A 21,851-nucleotide genomic window follows, 5' to 3' on the forward strand; every position below is an offset into this window, starting at 1 on the left:
GCCTCGTCCGTCACTTCCTCGAAACTGCCCTTTCTTTTCTGCGTCCCCAATCCTAAACCCTTCAGACACACACACACACACGAACCCTAGCACCCCCACCCTAGCTGCTCTACATTGGCGGTGGATGGGAATAATCAAAATGGCGGCCTGGCCAATTTAGTGCCCATCCAGGGCTTCAACTGTCGGCTCCGCTGTCACGTTTAGAGTCCACGGCATATTTCCTCACCTATCCCTTTAATTATTTACTGTTATTAGTCACTCGTCTACATGTTATAACGCAATACCGTAGACTGCAGCTGAAAACACAGTAACGAAACTCGAATTTACTCTAAAAATATATATAAAATTTGCCATGCCACCGTGTTCAATAAATGTGAACTGGCGGGAGACCGTCAACAATAACAAGGAAGGGTTGTTGGAATTCCTATCAGTTTCCCCTCATGGGTGTGGGAACGGGATTATTTCACAACGTCTTGTCAGGTGACAAACTAGTCTGTGGCTGGTATTTTAAAGTAACAGTAAGCAGTGGGGATGATCGTCAAAACAGTGATTTAACTCGCTTTTGCAACATCAGCAGGAACTTGTGCACGGAGGGTTAAATCTAAACACTGTATTAAAAAACGTATTAAAAACGTACTGTTTTTGATAATCCTAAAGTACTGCGCCGTCTACTGACACCGGTGTCAATAAAGTTGGTTCAAAACCGGAAACGGAAATTGGAGCGCTACGCTATCAACAAGCCTGGAAAACTAGCATTTTGACGCCAGCGACCCTCTTTCGCCAAGTTGAGCTTAATTGTATCTATTGTTAATGAATTAGTAATCTTATCGTTGTGTTTTACCTGCCTTGCTAGCTAATGTAAATTACAAAACTGGGTAGCTAACGGTATCTTACCTCCATCGTTAGCTTGGTTGGTAATTGCTGCTGTTTTGTTGACGCTTAGCTGCAGAACATAGGTAGGTGCATGTTGTATTAGCATTTTCATCACATTTTTTTTTAACTAAATGTGATAAGTATAAACCCGTGTACTCTGCTTTTCTTTTCTTTTTTATTACAGCCAAATGTATTTTATAGTGGAACACAGATTGCATATATTCTGTCGTGTTGCGAAAACCCTAAACTTAAGTCAGGTATAGAACACAGAATTTAGCTCTTTAGCCGTCTCCAGACTGGTGGGAACTAACATTAATACATTGTTTTGATGATATTACAGAGCCCGAAGCTGTAACCTAGTGTTAGGGGGGCAGACTGACAATGGCCGACCCTGCACGGATCAAACCTGAGGCTACACCGGAGAGAGCAACTTCTGCCAACGAGGAGCGTCCAAACGTTAAACCGGAGGAATCTGATGATGTGCCAACCACAGCAAAACCTGCAGATGAAAACAAAGATTCATCCCCCCAAGATCAGCCAAAAGAGGAGCTTAAATCAGTGAGTTCTCGGGCTTCATTTCTCTCACATCAGAGCAGGAAGTGTGGCTCAAATTGAAGACCAAAGTTTTTTTTTGTTTTGTTTTGTTTGTTTTTTTCTAAATTACAAGAGCATACTTCACTGCCTTGGTATCCTTTTGTGTTTTTAAATGTGTTATACAGATACCAAAACAAAACTTAGTTGCCTGACCTTACTCTGAGAAGTAGTGAAATTAAATGATTATATATAGTTGAGAGAAAAGTACATTTAAAAAAACTCTAGACAAAACCCCCTCCATGAAACAAAAAAGCCTTAAATGATAAATGTCACCTCATCACAGGAGTAACAGTGTGGAATAAAGTAATTTTAAAGCAAAATCAACAACAGGTCATCAACATACTGTTTTACACAATCAGCACTGATGTCAAACACAGATGCATCTAGAGAAGCTGAAAGCAGCAGATTTGATTTGTTTCAATACTAAAAGCACTTTAGCGTCATTAGAATTAATAATTCATCATGGTGCAGTAGAGTAACATCAAGAAATATTGCCTTTTCTTCATTGTATGTATGCAAAATAAGACGGACGCAAACAATGATGATCATCAAGTTAAATCTTGATAAAACAAACAAAAATTGAGAATTTGATCAGGTATAAGTATGTCAATGTTGTCTTGGCTGTATAAACATGTATATGTAGTATAACAATGGGCATGTCATTGTTTTACACTTTCTAAACAAGTTTGTCCTCCGTTGTGCAGGAAATGGCTGCTGGGGAAGACGAGGAAGAAGGAACCTCTGGCCAGCCGTCTTCCAAAAGACTGAAGGTGGAGCCAGAGAAGAAGAAGGAGAAGCGGCAGAAGGTCGACGAGGATGAAATACAAAAGATGCAGTAAGACTGAGTTTTCTAAAAGAATATCAATCTAATGCAAATACAAAACAAATGCACTCATAAATCCTTCTTCTTGTGTCCTACAGGGTTTTGGTGTCATCGTTTTCTGAGGAGCAGCTGAATCGCTATGAGATGTACAGACGTTCTGCCTTCCCTAAGGCTGCTATTAAGAGGGTAAGCACTTATTTACACTGACAGTGTTTTTAAATCTCTGAAACAAATTTTTAGCTTCACGTCTTTATTTATTTGTATTTTTTATTCCTAGTTGATCCAGTCTATAACAGGATCATCAGTGTCCCAGAATGTAGTGATTGCCATGTCTGGTATTTCCAAGGTTTTTGCTGGGGAAATTGTGGAGGAAGGTGAGAAGCAGACTTACAAAACAAAATGTTACGTTTAGACCAAATAAGCGCTCACATGAGTAAATCCTTTCTCATTTGTACCTCCAGTATAATTCGTCTGTCTTTGTCCTTGCAGCATTGGACGTTTGTGAGAAGTGGGGAGATACACCCCCACTTCAGCCCAAGCATATGAGGGAAGCGGTGAGGAGGTTGAAGAGCAGAGATCAGATTCCCAACTCTAAGCACAAGAAAATCCTCTTTCACTGAGGCATCGGTGCTTCAGATTATATGGGAAATATGGACAGATTACATGTGGGAGACGAAGAAGAATCATTTGACTGAAGTATGAACCTCTAATTATCAATGTAATGGTTGATGAAACATACAGTTCAAATGGTGTGAAATTATATTCATGTAGTATGGTTGTATTTTATACTTGAAAATATGAAATGTCTCATTTTTATTTTCTTAGGTGGCAAAATTGTGGCACCTTTGAAGTCAAATGGTTTGAATAAGAAAAATGTGCATTTTTTGGTTTTTATGGCGTTGTGTACTCATTTTGATAAACATTTCAAAATGTTACTCCATAATGAGAGTATTTTACTGTATCACATTACTCACACCAGTTTTATTGCCAGGTGACCTGACAAAAGGTTGTACAATTGTCTGGATTGTTTTTTTCCCACAGAATAACAGGAACATTGTTTATGACAAAAAATGACTCATCATTCAGATCATCTCCGGAATTGACTACGTTTGGCTGACAATACTAAAATAAAGGCGCTTTGAGGTTTGTTTTGAAAGAAGTACAATTATCAAGGATAAAGTCAAACTGTGGATCACACCATTTAAATAACCAGAGTGAGACTTGAACGTATAGGTTTTTTGTGTACTTTATGACACCAAAAACATGGATGCAGTAGATATCGAATGTTACGCAAGAACATGCATTTTTCTATTAAAACTTAAAGGCACAAATGAAATGTGTTCAGCAGTTAATCATTTATTCTTTCACTTTTTAAAATATTTTCCACATACTAGCTTTGGTTCACAGAACCAGTTGTATATTAGTCTCAATGAAGTGATAAAGACAATACAAAAATTCTATGTAACTCTACACAACTGACAAAAATACTGTCCACAAGTTCTCCAACGTTTGCGTCACTTATAGGAAGATTTCACAAGGACTCTTCTGTAATCCTTGGAAGTGATTTACATTAAAACGAGTGCAATTTCCAGTGAATTTATCACACGAGTGCAAGTAATTCACAAGGCATCAACATCACTTCAGTACATGCATCTGCTTTCCACTCTGCCAGCTCAGTTGTATGGAAAGAGAAAACACTCATCTTGAAGTGCTTCACTTTCCGGCTATCTCCTCCTTTTTGCATGGTTGTGAGCAGATGGAACTCAGAGCACCAGTTTGTCAGCAGAGTAGGGATGCTACTTAACACAGAGGTCTGACTGAGGAGAGGGGAAACTGAATGAACAGTACAGCTACATGTTGCATCCAGCATGGGAAGTTCAATCTCGTACCACTGTATGTTTGTCTACTAAGGCCATGCAAAAACATAAACACCAAAAGCTGAGAAGATCACAAATGTGATACTGAGGTTTAAGGACAGTATCCCTCTTATTACATTGGTAGTGAAGATGTGTTGTGTACACATGCAGGTGAGAAGAAAATGTTAAAACCTGTTAGACAGGTTAAATATTTATCTTTAATATAAGTCACCTTAAAAAAAGGATAATGTATGTGTATATGTAAAAATATCTAGTGTTACTGTTCTGTCATGTTTTTGGTTATACCAAACCGCCTTTCTATTGCTCACAATCTTACATTCCTCTGTAAGAATGCAAATCTGTCATTCATAGCTTGCAAGGCAACCAAAGTAAAAAAAACAAAAAACAAAAAAAAAAAACAAACCAAAGAGGGAAAGGAAATATCTTCTCAGTCGGGAATGCTCTGGCGAGTTACAGCCACCAGGGGTCTCACAAGCACAGCATGGGAAAATGATGAAACTGTAACAGCTGTGCAACCATAAAGTCAGATAACATACCTCTGAGGGCTAAACCACTGATCTAACAATAGAAGATTTGTACATAAAGTAGCTCGCAGAGAGGTCTTTTCATGAAAATATTCATAAAACAAATGTTCGAACTGTCAAACAGTGTCTTTGATGAACAAATCCATCATTGTCTTAAACCATGCATAATAGATTTATGCATAGAAAAAAGAAAGTGACACAAATTTAAATGGCAGCTGGCCCGATGGATAGAATCTGCAGCAGATCAGGAACAAACAAACTGAAAAACATCAGTGTCTGTAGTGAATTTGGTCATTAACACAACACTGAGTGTGAGTACATTTATCAGTGCCACAGCTTTTTTTAAAAATGTAATTTTCTTTGATTGATATGGCTTCAGTACACTGTAAAGTAACTGTTACACTAACAAAAACACATGCTTTGTATCTAAATAAATATACACACGTAAACAACATCCTGAATGAGCTTTGACTTCATGATGTCTGACCACTACACTACTGTATACATGATAAATATGCAAAGAGGCAACAACAACAATAGCAGTCTAGAGTTGCTTCCTGTCAAGCTACAAAACAAGTTTCAAAGAGATCAAGTATTGTAACTCCGGTAGCTGGTATGATCCAAATTCTCTTTAAACCAGAGAGTTAGAGTGAACCCAGATACAATACTGACGCTACTGTGCAACCTGCTCTCCACATGACCCAGGGAGAGATCGAAAGGCGTGTCGTCTTGAGTGGACATTCAACCACGGAGCACATTGTTTCACAGTACAAAAGAAGCATGATCAACATTTCACAACACGGAGGAAAATAACACTGGGGAATGATTCGACCCGCATTCTGAAAAGGGTGAGAACTTGATAAGAGTGTGTAACCATTCCACCGTGGTGATAAAGCAACCAAGGTGGAAATAGAGATTCATCTATCTCTCTGTGAAAGCAGCGTAATTCTGCTTTCCTTAAAAAAAAAAAAAAAAGAAAATGAAAAAAAGTGCAATGTTTTCCCTACCTTTCACAACACATTTTTTTTAACACTTAAAGATATTTTATAATACTTGAAAGGAACCCACACCTAACCAGGTAATCAACATTACTAAGTCTATGTAGCTTTGTGACTCTGCTACCTGGATATTAGCACTGTTCACAAAGCATGCTTGTGTTTCATAGAGGGAGAGCCTGATGGACTAGCAGCTGTCTGGCAGTGTTGGTGCATGTGAGGAGGAGGTTTTGGCATGTAAACCGCTTAACATTTCCACAACAAAAATAATTAACAGGAGAGAATTAAAGCTTGATGATATTTACCGTAGCATGCTGTGTGACGAATACTGAAACTACATTACGAGTTTACTGTTCACATTGTTTTGAATGAGAAACAACCAGAGTAGTTTGTGTTTAGTACAGCAGTGAAAGATATCTGCACTGCCAGATAAAAGTAGTACCATTAATGTACCTATAAATTAGCTTACTATGTCCCCCTTAAGTAATTGTTATAGGGGCTCTTTTGTAACATCATGAACAGCGTGATATAGCAGGTGGTATCCAAAGCCACAACTTGGATTCATCCTCTTGTCTTCATGTTCAACATCCAGGCATGCTTTTAAAGAGTCCTGCTGGTTCCTGACATTCAGCCTGATGCGTCCCATCACTGCTCCTCAGCAGGAGGACTAATACAGTAGGTTCAGAGGTCAAAGAGAGAGGCTCAGAGAGTAAATGTGGGGTTGTACTTCCTGACTTCCAGAAGGAGGCGTTCTCTCTCACTGAGGGCCTCGTTGAGAGCAGCCTGGGCATTGGAGAGCTGCGACTCCAGGGTTTGTCTCTGTAACGGCAGGATGATTGGATTGGTCAGCTACAGCTACAGAAAGTGCAAATACTTTGGCTAGCTGCTTCAGGCCAAGTGGGTGGATATCAGATTCTGATGGACAGCAGCAGGTGTAAATGCAACACCCTTACACTGTCCATCTAAGAGCTGACCAGTAACAGGACACCAGTGTCACAGCTGTATTTAAGATAAACAGAGCAGATTACTGTAGATTTAAACATGAGGAGAACCTGTGAATCTATCTCAGCTGAGGTTTCAATGTCTTGGCCTGGCCATTAAAAAATTAAAGAACAAAAAGCCCTGTGAGACTTTACTACAGTGATACACACACTCTTGTAGTACATACAGTATTGCTATGCCAGAAAATGTAAAACAAAAACAAACTTGGCCATTAATCTAACAACCCCCCCCCAATATACTATCTAATAAAGCCACATACTGGAGTCATGATGACAGTATTTCTACTTCTTTGGCTGCAGACACAGAAGCATATATAGAACATCATAGTGGTTGGTCTCCCCTACCTCGCTCTGCTGTCGAACAGAGAGGGAACTGTTTGGGTTGTCTGCGCCAGCGGCAGGAACACCTGCTGAGGCTTTAGGGTCTGCACCTTCAGCTGCAATTAAAAAGGAAATGGTGAGGATCACTTTCTGTTCATCTTTCTGTGACAGCACATGTTCTGAGCTGGAGTCTTTGTGGTTTTACGGTTCATCACCCTGCTGATTTCTGTGTGTATTCAAAAATACTTTCAAGCATTATATTTATCAAAGTGTACAAACCTGAAATAAAACAAGTTATTTTCTTGCTCACCTCTGAGCCTCATCATGCCATCTTCACCTCGCTCGAGGAGCAGCTGATCTACAATGAACGAGGCTGGGACAGGTTGAGGGGCTGTGGGGTAGATTTTAGGGCTGTCATCCTAAAAAAAAAGGTAAGGGATCTTGTCAGTTAACCACATTCTTGAACTCACACTAACAATTACTGTTCATGTCTTTTCACTCTAACAGGTTACAGTCAGTCCAAAGGTTCAGTTTAATTTATTTCATTTTAATCTGCTCAGAATTACCACAGCCTTACAGGGTGGTATACACATTCACTATATACTAAAAACATGGATCAAGGTCTTTCAATTTAGTGGATTTGCAGGACAGAAAACAATCAGGACTCAAGTCATATGATGATATACGATACAGTAGAATGCATTTTCTCCTAACATCTTATAACCAACAAAGTCAAAATGAGTCCAGATCCAGATTGTATCAACAACTCACCTTCATGGTGATGGTGATGTTGCTCATATGTAACTTCATTGGCTGAGCATCAACACTGAATTCGTCTTCCAAAAAAGGACCAATGTTAGCCACGGTGGAGGCTAACAGCTCAGCCTTGCAGTCTTGAACTCTCATATCCAGGAAACCCAAAGAATCAGCCAGAGCAGAGTGTCGGGCAGCAGATGGACCCATCTCTGCTCGCATGCACACTTGTGGAGAGCTCTGCTTACCCTTTTTCTGGACTGGTTCACCCGGAGCTGCAAAAAGGACAAGGCAGACAGAAGAAGAGACATTTGTAAACTGTAACCCTTTATACTGCAACAAGGGCTAACATGCTTTCTATACAGGAAGTTGATCGAGTCCTGAATTGAGATTAGTGTTGTCGAGATATGATATCTCAGACTTGGATACAATATATTTGATGTTCAATATCACAGGCAAAATTTGAAACATCTTTAGATCTTTAGATCTATTAAAAGGTAAATATAACGAGGCTTGTAGACAGAAATGATCAAACTACAAACATTTTGTTTTGCTCGTTTCTAATAAACAGAGAGACATGATTATGGTTGCAGCGTTAATAAGCAGATGTCTGAAATTATTTTCCAAGAGTCTGTTGATAGGGAACGAACATCATAGCAACAATAATCTAGGTTACCTTGTACGAGACCAGCCAGCACATCTGATACCCTCACAGTGCCCATCTGCACAGGGCTCAGATTCTGGACTTCAACAGCCACAACTTGGTCTTCTCCCTTTACTTCCATAGTACAGGCCACGCCACTCAGGATGAGCAACAACACTGAGGACTACAGCAAGATAAAGCACATAAACTGATCTTTAAAACAAGTGTAGATTTAAATCTCTAATTTCAATTATTCTTTTAGATCTTTTTTCCCCAGGAAATTTAGCCAACTGCAATGACAAATTCCAATCTGTTAAATTAGATCAATACTTACCATATCCTGTGATACATCCTCGATACTCTGTGACAGAGAGCTGCTAAGGTCAGCTGATGAGCCTCCTTCTGTTCCTGGAGCTGGACTGCCTCGGCTGCCAGCAGGAGTGTTGTTAGGACGCATGGACTCCATACCTGACTCTGGAAACATGATACATGCTTATAGTAGAGGTCACCTATGTCATTCAGGGAAAATTGCTTGCTAGTATTTTGAGCACCTGAGTCCATGAGGACAAAGAAATTGTCGCTGACATCACTATCTACAGAGAGGTTTTCGTCAGGCAGGCTGCCTTCCAAGATAGCACTATCAAAGGAATGCTGGGAAGGCGACTGCTTCATGGACTGGTGGCGCAGGCTGGCAGACAGAGAGGGGGAGGACTCTTCTGAACGCTGGACCTGTTCCCTGTAAACACACACATAAAAAACACACACATAGTCGCTAAGGGAAAGCCAGTAAAAGCATGTGGTGCACAGTATGGGTTCCAGACACACAAACACCATTACGCTGCCAACAGCCCAGCAGGCGGGCACCAGCACTTACTTTGCCTGCGGGCTAAACAGTTTGCTCATCCCTGAGCCCCGACTCAGCATGCTGAAGGCATCTTTAGTAATCGAAAACGCCCCTTTGGTCAAGTCCAGCGAGGCACTGATGGCATCTTTGGTCACATCCTTGGTGACATTTATGGCGCTCGACAGCTCTCCCTCCAGGCTGAAGGTGGACGGCTCACGGGAAAGAGCGGGGGAGTGTCCAGGGGAGAGTGGAGGTGAGAGAGCAGGGGTGTCTTCTTGTGCTGTTACTCCATCCAAGCCCTCCTCCACAGCCTCACACGCCTCCTCCACCACGCCATCTTGCTCGTCCTGATCAAATGCAGTGTTGACTGAGGAGATGCCGTTTTCCAACCCACCGTCCTCCAAGACGACATCTACAGAGTGATGAAGGGGAGAGATGTCGGAGTCTGTTATGCTGGGACTGTCTGTCTCTGGGGTGTGGGCGACCTCTTCCTCAGGCGCTGAGCACACTGGTGGCAACAGAAGACCCAGTTCTGTAGAGTCTAGCAGGAGGGCTAGACACACCGTAGCAGCTTTTGTCTTCTTCCCGTGAGCTTGCTTAACATCTCGCAGATCCCGGCCCAATTCTGCTCCCAACCGAGCCATGGCATCCTTCATTCTCAGCAGGGCGACAAACTGGTAGTGGTTGAGCCACATCTTCACCGGAGTGATGGTGTGGGCCAAGAAGTGGAAAGAGGCAAGTGAAGCCTCACCCTGCTCTGGAGAAGGCTGGTGGGCTCCATTGGAACTGGAGGGGGAAGACATGGTGCCATTTTTAAAGGCAGTGGGCTGACACATCCACACAGACATCGCAAAGGGCTCAACAAAAGGTTGGGTTTTGCCTTTGGGGAATCGCCGAGCCCCATCAAAACCTAGGGTCACACGGGAGAGACTGAGAGACCAAACATCCTGGGATCGTTGCTGCTTTCTGTCCAGAGGTTGTGGCTCCGTCTCTTGAGAGTGCTGGAGGAAGAGGGACGGGATTGGGTGGAAGGCACTCTGATCTCTCGGGTAGTGGCAGGGAGGTGTATGCTGGAAGAAAGAGCAGCTGGAGAACTTGTCATAGGTGCTACTGAGGTCAGCTCTGGAGCCGTGGGGGCAGTGACGGGTGTTACTGACAACCATCTGTGGTACAGTAACAGAGAGAGACTGTGGACGCTCCGGATGGTCCAATATGGAGGAGTCCAAGGGGATTATCATCTAAACAAAACAAACAATAGACATGTCACCAAAAAACAAAAATGCACACCCTGATGTTCATGGAAAATGCAACAGGCTCCAATAAGGAAAAGATGGGATACTCAAACATTTTAAATCTAAACTAAAGAGTCATCTATATCTGAAAACATTTCTATATTTACCTTGAGCTGAGCTGCATCCAAGCGGATGTCTACATGTTCATCAGCCTTGCTGCTGTCTTGCAAATGGTAGAAAGCTTTGACTTGGTCCAGGGTGTGCAGCAGACCCCTGGAGAACAGGTTGATCCACAGCACGCTGGCAGGGTCTACACAGAACTGGAGGCTGTTCAGCTGGGCATACAAATTTGAGGTGGGCACTGGAGGAAGGCAAAAAGGGATGAGATGCTGATACAGAATATTTACATGTCACAATTCACTATTACATGTCACGATTTTTTAGCACAAAATATGAAAGTACATGAAACAAATATTGCTCTAAACTTGAAATAGGAACAAAAAGACAACAAAAAGTGTAATTAAAGACAGCTGCATGTTACCTGATAAACTGGGGTTATCAGGAAAGTAGTACTCAGTAAACTGCAGATGAATTGCTGGTACGTTGTCTGGCAAACGCAGGGCTTTCCGGTTGCAGGACAATAAAGACTGGGTCTTCTTGTTTTGACGGCCTCTTGTAGACACCTGAATGTTGAATGTTGAATGTTGGGAGTGGTGGACATGTCACCAAAATATGGGGTTATATTTCTCATTCATCAGTTTCATTCAATACAGAATAATAAACAAAGAAAAGGAACTTGGTTGGTTGGAACTTGTGACAAATAACTTAACTACACCACCTGTATCTGAACACCAGACACTTCCTGTCATAATCTGAAGGTGGAGACCCAAACATGCACAGAAGTTCCCCTGGGAGTCTCCTGTTCTTTCAAAAGGGGAACTACAAAGGTCTTCAACTTTGACTAATTTCAAGGAAAGTGTGACACATCCAAAGTGAGAATGGAGAAGCAGCCTGAGAATGCAAAGCGACTGGGCAGTCAAGAGAGGTGACACATACATGGGATTATCTAGGTAATTTACTGACACATGAGGAATCATTTTACTTAAAGCTTCATTATTTCGATGCTGTGGTTATTAGTACAGCAGTCATAACATAAGTATTAAGTATTTATCTTCTATTGCTACAGTTCCCCAGAAGTGATGCCCCACACTTACACACCAATACTTTAATACAATAAATCAGCAATCTGATCAAACGTATCAAATAGCTGTTCTTAAAGAGACTTTTACTCCCTCTGTAAGGCCTGTCAGGCAGCTGCCTCTAGGGGCTGCTAATCTAACTTTTTTCCAGTTTGGGCAAACTGCAAGTGATTAGCACACTGCAGCAACTTACATTTGTGTCAGCTAGCTAGCTAATGTCAAAGTGGGTTTAAGAAAGGTCAACTCAGAATGCCTTTGGTTAATGGTTAAACATGCTACAAAACCTTTTTTATTTTTACCTAATCATTGTCTCCATGCTTTTCATACACACACTAACACTGCGCTAAGCCTATATTCATTATTCCCACTGTAACAACTATAAGCAGTTATGACATGAATGCAATCCACAGGAAGAAGCTGGCGGTCTGAGAATATAATTTTATGTCAGTTGTTTATGAGAAAGAGATGTTGATATTGGTGTATGAGCCACATTAGATCAACATTTATGTGGCTGGAGGTTGATTGGTTCAGTTTAGATTTTCTACTGCTATAAACTGCCCAGCATTAATACCATCTATGATGAACTACAGTCATTATAAATAAGTCCAAAACCTATGTTGCTTTGTCATTGTTAAAATCATCCAAATGCAAAGCGACTGCCTGATTGCTTCCACTGAGGTCAAAGTCCCTCGGTCCATTTACTGGAGTAAAGCTTCTGCAAAAGGACGCAAATTAAATCAGTTGACGATTAAAGCTTGCCTGGTGAATGTCCACGTCATCCATCCTGACCACCACACAGCTAGATCGCAGTCTCTTCAGTGATGACCCTGACGTAGCTTTGGCAGAGCTCCTGCTGGACGTCTGCTCTGCGTCAGGGGGGCTTGACTTGGGACTGGACTGTCTGTCTAAAGAATCAACACAATGGAGAAAACAATATTGTTTAAAGTGGAAATGATGCACTTACCAAGGAGCAAGTCTGATTCCAAGTTGGATCATAACGCTGATGTTCAGAAATATTTTTACTGATTATATTCTTGTCTTTCTGATCAGAATATGCAATAAAGGCAAATAAGTATTCATGTTTGATTTCATTCAGTTGTTTTGTTTCCCAGTTGTTTTGATGACATCTGTGTATGTATCTGTGTGACTGTATCTGTATTCAGTTGTCACAAGATAAATTTAGTAAGACATCACTTTACATTAATTCTGAACTCAGACCTTGAACTGTCTTTGCAGGGCTGTCCTTGGTTGGCTGAGGCACCTCAGAATGTGGCCCAGGGAACCCAGAAGCCTCTGCTCTTTTCTGGTACTCCTGCAGCAGTTTCCCAGCCCACTGGGCCTGAGCCTCCATGGCTCCACTGTGGCGTTCCCAATGTCGACATCCATCAGCTGTATTGGAGCAGCAGCAAAAAGACAGTTATGATTCAGCAACCATACCAACCATTACAGTGCTTACAAAAAGCAACATTCATTTAATCCACCTAACTCCCTGGTAGTTTATTTAATCAAAGGTTCCAGGTCATCCACCCAGACAGTAGATTGGCAGAAACACCTCCTCTACATTAGTGCTCAACACCAGAGCCCCTTTGGGTGTGTGCTCAGCCCTCTCTTGCTCACACTGTACAGCTATGATTGCGTTCCTAAACATCAGGAAAACTCTTTTGTGATGTATGTGGGAGACACCACCACCACCACCATCATCCAACAATGATGAGAGTTCATATCAGGAAGAAATAAACAATCTTGCTCTGGGAACAACCTCCTGCTAAATACTGAGTGTTGATTGTCTACATCAGTGGAGCTGAGGTGGAAAAGGTGGACAGTTTTAAATTCCTTGAAATCAACATCACAGAGCACCAGTCGTCATCACACATCACCAACCTAGTTAAAAGACATAATAATAATAATGGGAAAAAAAACAGAATGCTTTCGATTTCTTCCTGAGGAAGGCATCCCAACTCACAAACTGGCAGGGTTCGTGCATGGCCCAGGGTAAGAAGGCTCTATAGCACGTGATCAAAACCGCCAATAACATTACTGGTACCCATCTACAGAGCATCAGTGAAATCTGTGAAGTTATCGGTGAGTCTAAAGGATGCTAAAAGACAACATCCACTACAGCCACAGTCTGTCCACCCTGCTGCCATCTGGCAAAATATACTGAAGCATCTGCTGCTGTACCACCAGACTACAGAACAGCTCTAATTCTCCGGGTGTGAGACTCCTAAATTCATCCCTCACCCTCCACAGTAGTTTTTCTTCTTTTATTTAGCATGGAGGGACTTAACTCTGATTTGTTTTGCAGCCCTGGTGTTGTAAAGGTTCAATAAAACAAACCTTTATCTTTATGTTAATGTCGGTTTAAATTTGTTCAGCTTGATATCTCTGTTTGTCTGAATGTCTGTATCTTTTCTGTATCACATTTGCACAGTGTGCAAATTTATTGAGAGCTAAAAAGAACTAGAGTCAAATTCGCTGCCTGTGTCACCAAAGGCATGTATGCATGAAAAGGTGCTCTTCATGCAGACATGCAGACACTATGTGTGTTTATACAGTGTATATGAAATACTGTATATAAAGTTGGATGATGTAGATATATGCATCTTTCCTCTGTTCATATACCCTTCAAAAATAGTAATTATTTTTAAACAGAAGACCAAAATAGAAGTTGTTTTCTAACTGGTTTAATTGACCATAATCTCCAGAGGCGACTCTGCTGTTCTACATTCTACACTTGAGGAATTTCAGAAAGAATAATAGCACTGGGCACTCTCTCCCAGGCCATTAGTCTGCTTGAATGGTAATCCTCCTAACAGCTAGTCCTGGATAAAAGCTGTGGCTACAGTTCGAGCAGGACAGAGCCTGTGGGTGAACTGCAGTAAAATTACAGTCCACAAATGGGACAAATAGACACACTCACCAGGCCTGTGGACAGGATAGTAGTCAAAACCCAGCTTCCTGAATGTCAGCTGCATGGCACCCTGCAAGCCTGGTGGAGGAGGCTCATCTGTGCAAAAGCAAATTAACTCGTAAAAAACCACTTGACTTGAAAATCGGAAATTATACTGAAGTAAAACAGCCTCGAGTTACACAACAATAAACCCAACATGTTGATCAATTCTGGCACATGGCAAGCACATGCCAACTAACCTTCATCCATTGAAGAACTGTCATTGCATATGTGTAAGTCTAAGCGGGATATGAAGGTGTGGTAAGAAGACTCCTTGACATCATAGAGATCAAAGTATTGACTCATGTTGCTGGGGGTGCCAGTAGGAGCAGGCGGGGGCTCTGTCCAAAGGCTATGGAGGCCAGGTGATGGAGGAGCAGTCTGAAACCCAGCAGAGGTAAAACATTTTAACAAAATGACAAAATAAAGAGGAAATTTATTGCAACATTAACATCAAAGGGGAACAAAAACTTGTTGTGTAATAGTCTGTGTATACACTAAACATGTTTTAGTTATAGTGACATAACTTTATATAGGCCTTTTCCATGGAAGACATTTAACACACCAAAAGGGAGTTTAATCTAATTTCCTGCTGCAGGTGTAAATAACAAAATTATTGATGGCTGACTTCCATTTAGCTCCTTTCAAGTTCCTTGTGTCATGCATGCTGGCATTCAGTGACAGTGTCACTAGGACACTCGAATAGAACACAGCCATGTGGATGTTATTTGTAACAACTGTGCTTTTCCTACACTGACAAGTCAAAATGTTGTCTGTGAAAAGGGCCTTTTGTATCATTACGTATTATTTTCATTACCAAATATCAAAACAATTAAAGCTGATGTAAAGGAATCATCCTGAAGAGACATAATTTCAGATTTATTAGGCTCATATATGTTGAGGTTGACAATGCCTGATATTTTCTTTAAAATATACAGAGTGAAGATTTTCCTCTAAAACTCCAGTGAACAGGAGGCTGGCAGCACCTGTAGGGATTCAGCAGTCCTGCTCTTCCTCTGCTGGGCAGACTTCTCCATGGCCTCGCTGAGAGATTTAGCATAATGGATGATGGCTTTGAGCTGAGAGTCAGTCAGAACCCACAACAGGTCGTCCAGAATGAAAAGCAGCTTGGATGCCAGCACATTACAGTCCTTTATCTAGAAAAACAATGAAGAATTAAACTTGACTTTTGCATTTGCAATTTAGATGAGGTCATCTGGGTTTTTCTTTCACAGAATAGTGAATGACTTGTAGAAACAAAATCCTACTCTGCGTTTTAGAGCGATGCGAATGCGACCCTGGTTGGTGATCAGACGTAGCGGGGTGCTACCGAGGTCCTGGTCATCGCTCTCAATGGCATCTGCCTCGATTCGTAGGCTCTGCCAGTTAATTTCTTTGAATGTCAACACCTGATTCAAACATCAAACACATCAAACCATTCAGCTATGATCAAATGAGACAAAAAAACACACTCTATACTTAGGAGTGAATGATCGGTGTCTATGTGGCAAGGCCAGAAAAAGAAAGGTCTACAGACACATTTCCTATTGAGTGGATTATGAGACCTCATTGTGAGAAGTTGTTAATCTCAATGTGGTCTGTGCCGCTAATAAAAAACATTAAAAGTTAACATGATTACAGTGTTAGCTACAGGCCTAATGAGCACCCACTGTTCCTGTAGCAAAACACTGTATTCAGATGGGCATCGCCACAACTTCCAGAAAGAGCAGTGTAAAAGCTTAGTGAGGAGGGGGATAAAAGTGGACCGTACCTCTCCTCTCTTGGGGTCAGTGACTCGGGTGTAGCGGAGATCACTGCGCTGCCATTTGGGGTTGAGGCTGTTGCCTTGTAGCTGCCACAGCTCGAAGGAGGCGTGGAAGGCACGGGCTTGCACCTTGATGGTGATAGAGTTGATCCTAACAGACATGCCCTCCACCACTTTCTCTGCAAAGCCGTACTCGCTGTAATTACACAACGTCAACAAGAGTGAGGGCAATGTTTGACACATGCATTTACACAACACAGGATGAAATAGTTTTTAACGTCAGATATGCCGGCTTAACACAAGATTTGTGCTGGCTTACCTCTGGCCTGCTGTAATAGCTATAGGAGAGGGGCCATTAGGTGGACGTGGCTCCTGACATGTCCTCATTTCTACCTCTACCTTATCCAAGAACTGCACAAAAGAGGAAACATTTACACTCACCATATAGTTGAGCAAGGATAACTTAACGTTACACTGGTAACAGGGCAAAGAACAGTGAAAAACTATACTTAAGTCAGGCTTTAGCTGATACTTTGTTTGCATCAATTAGGTTATGTCTGGACTACAACAAGAGGAGAGAAGTTTAGTGTTGCAGAGATGTTTCCACGTACTCTTGGAAGGAACAGAAAATCTTACCAGGCAAATGGGGCTTGTTTTCAACTTTGTCCATTGTATCTAAAAAAAGACAAGACAGCAAGGTCCCAAGAGTCAGTCACAAACGCTTGCCACAACGTTCTACACTGTTTATCATTCACTGGGCACAAGGGCAAAATTAATCAAGCTCCTATAGCATCACGCAACACTGACTGCCATGCTGTTATATTCGGAAACAAATCAAACATTGACCTCAACTATTAGTTTATCATTACCATGTACTGGACGAAGAAAACAAGAGGAAAAAAATGAATTCATGATTAGAAAAAGGGAGGATGAAGGGGGGAACAAGGGTGTGGAGAAATAAACAATGTTGTTAAAAGGTGTTCACAACCATCATTAAAAAGAGTGGAGGTCACAACAAAAGATTACACTAAAGCCAGGCATTTTCACATTAAAAGATGACAATAGTTTCAGCCTGGTCTCCTCATTATCATCATATGGGGCCTTGCGTATAATGGCCAATAACATGAAATCTGGAAGGAAAAAATGAGGCTCAGCTGGTTAAAATACTTATAAATAATGAATAGAACTATATATTCAATAATACTATTATTTCTGAATTTGAAACACAGTGGTGCAAACATGAAGTGTTATTGGGTTTATCTGGGAACACAAACCAACCATCATGACAGCTCACTGTGCACCAGTCAGTGTATCTCAGGATCACTCTAGCCTCAGGCCCGCTCTGTCCCTCTGAATGACGGCTTGTGTCTCCATTATCTAAAACCAGTGCTGGTCTGAAGGATCATACCACTTATCTCTGTGGTACAGACTCTGTTCATTTCCCCTATGACTCTTTGCTCTTTGACATTAATAAACAAAAAGCCTTTTGCTTTTTTGGATTTTCTGTTTTGTCTTTTCCCGCTTTGTCTTCCTAGAAAAGAAAACCTGCCTCACCTGTCAGACCAGCTACAAAACCAGTTCTGACGAGTCAGTGACATACCCTGATGGCGGCTTTGTTGCAGTAGACCCGAGTGACAGCCAGCCAGGTAGGCAGGTCAAGCATATTCTGCAAAACCTCTTCATCGAGCTCGAGGTTGGAGAGCTGCCCCTCCCCTTTCAGCGTGCTCAGATTTATCTTGTCCGGGGACAGATTCTTGGTGAACCTAAGAAGAGGACAAGATAAAAAAGTTAAAAATTAAATGTTTTAGAATACACTTGCAGCCTAGATCTGGAAGAGGTTCATTTAACTTTTATGAGGGAAACACTTGACATCATCAGTATACGTCACTGATGATCTGGGAGACAAAAATAGACACAATTCAATTATGCAGCTTGGCAAGTTTTTTTGAAGTAGTGCAACTGAATGAGTCATCCTAGGGAGCAGCCTCTTCGCTGGGTTCACAAAGCTGTACTCCCATCAAGGTGAACCTCTCAGAGGGGGCTAATGTAGTGAGCTCTAGCAGCCAGGAATAGGCCACAACCCAACACCAGTGGCAGTCGGAGCAAATCAATTTGTTAAGTATTTTAAATGTACATACACCACATGACTGAACACGGTCGTAAAAGAAATCCTGTGATATTTCAGACATCAAGAAGTGCTGTTGGAACGTGAGCCTCACATTGTGACTCAGTCAGAGAGTTCATCATGACATTAATTAAACTAATGAGATGACATGTGAATGTGGTCCAGTTTGACGAAACATTTAACACTGTTAGGCCAAACACCATGATGGAACTGATAAGCGTGATAAGCAAAGCAGTCGAAGCTTCAACACTGAGAAACAAAACAGCTCAACATTTGCTTTCCTTGAAACTAAATTTTCATATTAATCTCACACTCCTGAAGGACCTTAATGAGTCAAGCCTGACGTGTAGAGCTAGTTCACAGACCAATAACGCGAAACAGCTATGACTAGACTGTCCAACATTTGCATGTGTATGTGAATGAATGAATAATGTTTATTCAAATATGTTAAAAGATAAAATAGCTTTGAAAACATCAGGCATACAGCAAAATCACTAAAGCCTACCAGGGAAGCAAACAAACAAGCAAATATTTCATGTCCGAAAAGGAGCAGGAAGGAAGTGTGAACTTATCAAGTCCTACCCCTTTTTCATTTCTGTTTCATTTTTAACTTTATGATAATCATTCCTTTTTTTTCTGGTTCAATTATCAGGCACAAATCAAGCATGTGCATTTTGATAGTTTTCTTTTAGATTGCTATAACTTGAAAAAGTAATCTGGTGGTATTCAATACTTAAGGCGACTGCATAGTGGTGCTATTATTTTATAAAACTAGCGATACGGAATAATTACTAAGATTATCAAGGTTTAAAGAGGAGTGAGATTCCAGAGCTTATCAAAGGCAAGAAAGAAGTCATTGTACAAACTGCCAAGAGCACAACTGTTTAGCTTTACAATCAAACAACACCAAGATCATTCTGAACAGATTAACACAAAAGAGCTGCCCGTGAAGGGCTCAAATTAAATCCAATAAATCCTCAGTAGATCAAGAAGTCCACTGTATGCACATTTTATTTTTATTTTGTATGTTAACATACAAAAAAAGCATACAGAGGATATGAACTTATACATGAAGATCCAATGATCAATTCAATCATTTAATTATCAGGTTGATTAAAAAATCCACACTGTTTTATGAATACTGCTCAAATTAGTCACACACATGAAGATGAGGACATATTTGAAAAAGTTTTTTTTTAAAAAAGAATCACACAGTGAATATTTTCACATGGTCATATGAATCATGATTTTGTGGGAATGTTAATTTCTTAATACATTTTCATTGAAAATTTTTTTTCCCCACTGGAGAATGTAACAAACACGCATGTTCCTTTCTGTCTGGAGACTATGATTTGAAAATGTTATGTTGAGACACATTTACCAAGAAGTGCAGTTGTTATGATTCTGATTACATGACGTTAAATAACTGTAGAGATTCTTGGACTATGAAGCCCATTCAGTACCTAAAAACAAGGCAAGCTCAACAACATGAATGTGCCTTTAGCTTTTTTTTTTTAAAATCTGTTGTCTATCTGGCAAGTATGTGATGAGTATGACCCATCTGATCCAAATAATTGTGTTAATAATTAATAGACAGAGACAATAAGAGTGGCGGAAAATGAGAGTCAGTCTAAAAGAAAGCCTCTGATTTAGTCTTGTGTTCAACTTTAGCTTTTACAAGAGACCTTTGTAACACATAAACGTCACTCTCCCACCCAAATGTATTTCTTAACAACTGTCAGCAGTGTCAAACCGACTGGAACAATAAAAACTACGCACTCTGACACACTAAAATGTCTTTAAAATAGCAGTCTCTGTTCCTTTCTGAGCTGATCTGTGACGAAAGAAGACCTGGTGCAGAGAGAAAAAGTTGCGGCCAGCTCTAGAAAGGATGCTGAAGGTGACTGGGATGCAATACTAGTCTGTGTATGGCAGAGATCAAGATTGAAGGATCATTACTGACTATTCTGACAGCAAACCTCAGCTGATACACACAACTGAACAAGCTCCATATAGTGTTGAAGAAAGGCAAAAGCCCTTTTGGTACCCAGATAAACTTGTGGGCAAACTCATAACTGTTTTCAGAACATAAAGATGTAAAAACTAAAATACTTTGTCCATATCTCTACCTAATTAGTACAAGCATGTTTCTTTTTTCTGCTTTATACAGATAGATAGATAGATAGATAGATAGATAGATAGATAGATAGATAGATAGATAGATAGATAATAATAGCTTAAATACAATTGTGATAATGTGTGGCCATAGACTAACGTTACTCGAAGTAAGCATACTTTTTTTTTTTTTTTATGTGTTGGATATTGGTAGAGCTCTTCCAACTGTAAAGGGAGATATAAGACCAATTCAATCGAATATCAGCTTTCCATAGCAAGTATTAAGGCTGTCTGTTGGATATAACAGCATTAAATAAACACATTTAACAATGTAATGCGGCTAACGTTATTAGGCTCGGTCAGGTTGAACTGGTTTGCTGACTGCTGGCGTTATTCTCATGTGTCTGTACCAACATGTAGCGTTAAGCTAACAGATGGTAACCACTGTGGAAATCAATGTAGCTGCATTTACAAGACAAACACCAGCGAGGGAACTGTTTTTGTGTTGCAGGCAGTGACGTTAAAACCCATCATTCAGCCGGGCTAGCCGCTAACAAACAGCCAGAGATGACACTTACCTTGACAAATGCTTCAGAATTTGCTTTTTAATAATTCCGGCCATCTCTGCTAAGCGTTCGTCTCGTCCACTACCGGCGCGTTTCCCTTTAACGTAAACATATACTAGCTGACAGGTATCGCTATATTGTACACAACCCTGGCTGTGTGCATCTTTTGGCCGCTGCTGGCACAGCACAGTCTAGCTGCTATGCTGCTATCTCGACAAAACGCCTGTGAACACAGCCGCTGACCCCCTTTCACACTCACACAACCGCTACTCAACTGAAACACAACGACACGACGACGACGCCATCTTGTGGATGTTCAGGGAGGAACAAGTGGGCGGAAGTGCGGAGAATCCGACCAATCAGGAGCGAGGAAAGTCAAAAAATAAAAGAGACCCCTTCCCGTGTACAGGTGTGGTGCTGAGACAACAGAGCATCTGTTTATTTCATGATCTCAAACCCAGTTATTCTGAAAACATTTTTAGATCATTATATCATTTGTGGAGTCTCATTAAAAGGCACTAAAAGTCTGTGTACTGGTTACTGCAAAGAGATGGTTGTGTTTTAGTAACTTTATTTAACCAGGTGGTCTCAGGGAGATTGAGTGTTATTATATTCTTTGCAGCAGACATTTTCACATGTCAAACCAGGAAA

At 41.0% G+C, this 21,851-nt stretch overlaps 2 protein-coding genes across 3 annotated transcripts; one reads left to right on the forward strand and one right to left on the reverse strand.

Annotated features, from left to right (window-relative positions):
- Positions 1-696: 696 nt before the first annotated feature.
- taf11 (TAF11 RNA polymerase II, TATA box binding protein (TBP)-associated factor) lies at positions 697-3,491 on the forward strand. Of its 2 annotated transcripts, none has more exons than XM_037102915.1 (6): positions 697-956; positions 1,214-1,431; positions 2,172-2,302; positions 2,389-2,476; positions 2,568-2,664; positions 2,780-3,491. In XM_037102915.1, the coding sequence occupies exons 2-6, from the start codon at positions 1,255-1,257 to the stop codon at positions 2,908-2,910; spliced, it is 624 nt and encodes a 207-aa protein (XP_036958810.1). In that variant the 5' UTR covers positions 697-956; positions 1,214-1,254; the 3' UTR covers positions 2,911-3,491. The 2 variants fall into 2 exon arrangements, with proteins under 2 accessions (XP_036958810.1, XP_036958811.1); XM_037102916.1 differs by lacking the exon at positions 697-956 and adding an exon at positions 1,107-1,130.
- A 349-nt stretch (positions 3,492-3,840) lies between these two features.
- uhrf1bp1 (UHRF1 binding protein 1) lies at positions 3,841-21,513 on the reverse strand. Its single transcript, XM_037102906.1, has 21 exons — positions 21,213-21,513; positions 17,995-18,157; positions 17,031-17,069; positions 16,714-16,805; positions 16,401-16,590; positions 15,898-16,038; positions 15,616-15,786; positions 14,830-15,010; positions 14,600-14,686; positions 12,898-13,068; positions 12,439-12,584; positions 11,022-11,163; positions 10,648-10,841; positions 9,279-10,486; positions 8,956-9,140; positions 8,739-8,878; positions 8,438-8,588; positions 7,780-8,036; positions 7,319-7,427; positions 7,033-7,124; positions 3,841-6,505 (listed from the first exon to the last, which is right to left on the reverse strand). The coding sequence occupies exons 1-21, from the start codon at positions 21,254-21,256 to the stop codon at positions 6,389-6,391; spliced, it is 4,020 nt and encodes a 1,339-aa protein (XP_036958801.1). The 5' UTR covers positions 21,257-21,513; the 3' UTR covers positions 3,841-6,388.
- Between the last annotated feature and the right edge of the window lie 338 nt (positions 21,514-21,851).

Source organism: Acanthopagrus latus, chromosome 7 (genome assembly GCF_904848185.1).
Source record: "Acanthopagrus latus isolate v.2019 chromosome 7, fAcaLat1.1, whole genome shotgun sequence".
NCBI lineage: Eukaryota > Metazoa > Chordata > Actinopteri > Spariformes > Sparidae > Acanthopagrus > Acanthopagrus latus.